Genomic DNA, 4,261 nt, shown 5'->3' on the forward strand with positions numbered 1-4,261 from the left:
AAGTTTGGACCTCCTAAGTTCTACGGAGGACCCGAACCTGAGATAGCTGAGGGATGGTGGGAGAGAATCTCCGACATCTTCGCAGCTTTAAACTACGTGGAAGAGCGGCAGGTGACTTTTGCTGCATTCCAGTTTGAGGGAGCTGCTCGCTCCTGATGGAATCTGATTAGGACTAACTGGGACAGGAATCATACTCCAAGGACTTGGGCAAACTTCACAAGGGAGTTCAATGCCAAATTTCTTCCACCTCTCATCCAAGAAAAGAGGGAGGACGACTTCATAAAATGTAAGTAAGGGGCGATGAGTGTCGCCGAATATGAAGTCCAGTTCACAAACCTATCCCGTTTTGCTCCTGAATTGGTAACCACGGAGCAAAGGCGAGTCAGAAGGTTTGTGCAGGGTCTGAATGTAGAAATACAGGAAGGGTTAGCTTCCGTGAGGATAGATACCTTTGCAGATGCCGTCGAGAAAGCCCAGAGAGTTGAAGTAGCAAGGGCTCAAGTGAAATCTTTTCAGGCCAAGAAAAGATTTGCTCCTAACAGTAGTCGGGAGCCGACGTATGGAAATGCTCCACCGGCCAAAGTGGGCCGAGAAACCATTGGAGTGAATAGTCCTGGAGCACCACGAGGCGCCCAAGCAAGAGGAAACGGGGCCAGGAATGCAGGGGGAATAAATAATGGAAACAGAGTGGGACCGATTGGAAGGGGACAACCTAGAAATACCTCGCAAGGAGGCCGAGCAATAGTTCCCCAAGTGAATTGTGCATATTGTAAGAAATCTGGTCATGCTATGGATGGCTGCTGGAAGAAGCAAGGGAGGTGCTTGAAATGCGGAAGTAGCGAGCACCAAATTGCTGGATGTCCAAAAATGCAGGAAGGGGGTAATCCAAACGCTAGACCAAACACTTCTGGAGGGAGTCGGCCAACAGTTCCTGCCAGGGTGTATGCTATAGATGACCAACCTGTACCTGATTTCTCGGAAGTCGTGGAAGGTACTCTCCCCATTTTCCATCGATTAGCTAAAGTGTTAATTGACCCTGGTGCAACTCATTCATTCGTAAATCCATCATTTATGTCTGGAATAGATGTGAGACCTGTTAAATTACCCTTCGATCTTGAAGTTAGGACACCAATGAGTGATAAGAAGATAATCGCTAGCTTAGCCTTTAAGAATTGTGAATTCTGGATTGGAGAGCGTAAAATGCTTGTGGATCTAATCAATCTGGACATAAAAGAGTACGATGTTATCATAGGAATGGATTTTCTAGGCCAATATCATGCTAAGTTGGATTGTCGAGCAAAAGTGGTAGAATTCTGTATACCTGGAGAAGCAACTCTGAGGTTAGATGTTAAGGGTAGGTTAGCATCATCCGCTATGATCTCAGGTATACGGGCAAGGAAAATGTTGTCAAAAGGAGCTCAAGGTTTCTTAGCTTTCATGATTAATGCTCCCAGTGATCAAGTGAAGTTTGAAGATGTACCAGTGGTACAAGAATTTTCGGATGTTTTTCCGGAAGAGCTTAAGACTCTACCGCCGGAAAGAGAAGTGGAATTTAAGATTGACTTGGTGCCTGGAACGGCTCCGATTTCTAAATCCGTACCGGATGGCTCCTGCTGAGATGAAGGAGTTGAAAATTCAGTTGCAAGACCTCTTGGAGAAAGATTTTGTCAAGGAGAGTGATTCACCGTGGGGAGCACCCGTTCTATTTGTTAAGAAAAAGGATGGAAGTTTGAGCTTATGTATCGATTACCGAGGGTTAAATGAGGTTACAATTAAGAATAAATACCCTCTACCGTTGATAGATAGTTTGTTCGACCAATTGCAAGGGTCAGTAGTTTTCTCTAAGCTGGATTTGAGGCAAGGGTATTATTAGTTAAAGATTAAGAAGGAGGATATACCCAAGACTGCTTTTAGTACGAAATATGGACATTTTGAGTTCTCAGTCATGCCTTTTGGTTTAACTAATGCACCAGCGGCATTCATGGATTTAATGCAGAGAGTCTTTAAGAAGTATCTGGATCAGTTTGTAGTGGTTTTCATCGATGATATCTTGATATACTCAAAGACTCGAGAGGAACATGTTAAGCACTTGGAGATAGTCTTGCAAATATTAAGGGAGCAGAAGCTGTATGCCAAATTCAGCAAGTGTGAGTTCTGGCTGGATGAAATATCTTTTCTAGGGCATAAAGTTTCCAAGGAGGGAATTACCGTGGATCCGGCAAAAGTTGAGGCCGTAATGAATTGGAAGCAGCCAGAAAGCCCAACTGAAGTTAGAAGTTTCTTGGGATTAGCAGGGTACTATAGGCGATTTATCAAGGATTTTTCGAAGATTACTGGACCCATGACCGAGCTAACCAAGAAAGGGAATAGGTTCACTTGGACTCCGAAGTGCGAGTTAGGTTTTCAGGAATTAAAGAAGCGTTTAACATCCACTCCTGTTTTGGTGTTACCTGATGGAGGTGAAGGTTATGCCGTGTACTCCGATGCTTCGGGAGAAGGTCTAGGATGTGTTTTAATGCAAAATGGTAAAGTGATTGCCTACGCTTCCAGGAGACTGAAGCCTCACGAACAAAACTACCCAACTCATGACCTAGAGTTAGCAGCAGTGATTTTCGCCTTAAAGAAATGGAGACACTACTTGTATGGCGTGACTTTTGAGGTTTATACGGACCATAAGAGTCTTAAGTATTTGTTCTCCCAGAAGGAATTAAATTTGAGATAAAGGCGATGGGTAGCATTTCTGGAAGATTATGACTGTTCAATTAACTACCACCCAGGAAAAGCTAATGTGGTAGCTGACGCTCTAAGTAGAAAGGCCCAAGTCGCAGGGTTAATGATTAAAGAGTGGGACATGCTGGAAGAAATAAGTGGTTGGAACCCTCGCTTGGAGAAATTGAAGATATTACTTGGGAACTTATCGTTAAAATCACCATTACTAAAGCGTATTAAGAAGGCCCAGAAAACGGACCCTATGATTCAAAAGAATTTGGAGAAAATGCAAAAAGGGAAAACCCTAGATTTTAAATTAGGGTCTGAAGGTGTATTGAGGTTCCGAGATCGAATTGTGATTCCGGCAAATGAAGAGATAAGAAAAGAAATTTTGGAAGAATCACATCGATCGAAGTATACCATACATCCAGGTGTGACCAAGATGTATCATGATGTGAAGGGATTGTATTGGTGGGAAGGTTTGAAAAAGGAAGTGGCAGAGTTTGTTCAGAGGTGCTTGATCTGTCAACAAGTAAAAGCTGAGTATCAGAAACCCTCTGGTTTATTGCAACCGTTGGAAATCCCTGAATGGAAATGGGAACATATCACAATGGATTTTGTAACGGGATTGCCTAGAAGCCAAAAAGGATTTGATGCAATTTGGGTAATAGTTGACCGACTCACTAAGTCTGCACATTTCCTATCCGTAAGCATGAGCTTTTCTTTGGAAAAACTGGTCAAGTTATACACAGAAGAGATCCTAAGATTACATGGTATTCCTGTAAGTACCGTGTCTGATTGAGACCCAAGGAGTTTTTGGGGACCAAGTTGAAATTTAGTACGGCTTACCATCCCCAAACCGACGGGCAGTCGGAAAGAACAATTCAAACTTTGGAGGATCTGCTGAGGTCGTGTATATTGGATTTTGGAGGTAAATGGAGTAATTATATGACCCTAGTAGAATTTGCATATAACAACAGTTATCAAGCCTCGATTCAAATGGCACCTTATGAAGCTTTGTATGGGAGAAGGTGTTGATCTCCGATTCATTGAGATGAAATAGAAGAAAAGAAGTGATAGTGCAGTTATTGGGCATATTTTGCAGTGTTATTTTGGCCTAATTTTGGCTATTTACGGTGCTAAGTATTGAGATTTAACTCATATCTCACATTCGTATGAATTATAGGTGATCGGCATTAAAAATGATCTCGTGGGGTAGATTTCCAGAAGACTTGTCGTCCCAGGGCGTGACCACGCCTTGGAAGGTGGACGAAACCGAAAGACGGACCGTGGTCCATGTGGACCAGGCACATGGGATCAAAACTCCAAAAGGGAATTGGCTTTTGTAGAATCAATTGCACCAGACGTTTCCTTCTTTGACTCTTCTTGGACGGCGGCTATAAAAAGAAAAGGACAAAGCAAGATTGGGCATCATCTACTTTTTAGCCTTAGGTTCTCTCTTTCTATTTTTTGGGGAAGATTGGTCAGACGGTTTTCTTTTGGTTTTTCTTTTGTTCCTTCTGCGGCTCTGGGTCAGACATTGGAGACTTTC

General features: G+C 42.9%; 1 protein-coding gene across 1 annotated transcript; it reads left to right on the plus strand.

Annotated features, from left to right (window-relative positions):
• Window positions 1-300: 300 nt before the first annotated feature.
• LOC140010557 (uncharacterized) lies at window positions 301-1,617 on the plus strand. The gene has a single exon (XM_072057846.1). It carries the CDS (start codon window positions 301-303, stop codon window positions 1,615-1,617), a length of 1,317 nt encoding a protein of 438 aa, XP_071913947.1.
• The last annotated feature ends 2,644 nt before the right edge of the window (window positions 1,618-4,261 follow it).

This window comes from Coffea arabica, chromosome 7c (genome assembly GCF_036785885.1).
Source record: "Coffea arabica cultivar ET-39 chromosome 7c, Coffea Arabica ET-39 HiFi, whole genome shotgun sequence".
NCBI classification, from domain to species: Eukaryota; Viridiplantae; Streptophyta; class Magnoliopsida; order Gentianales; family Rubiaceae; genus Coffea; species Coffea arabica.

What these genes read in the sequence shown, in the direction of transcription:
- LOC140010557 (XM_072057846.1), top strand. Translation starts at nt 301, where the DNA reads ATGAGTGTCGCCGAATATGAAGTCCAGTTCACAAACCTATCCCGTTTT.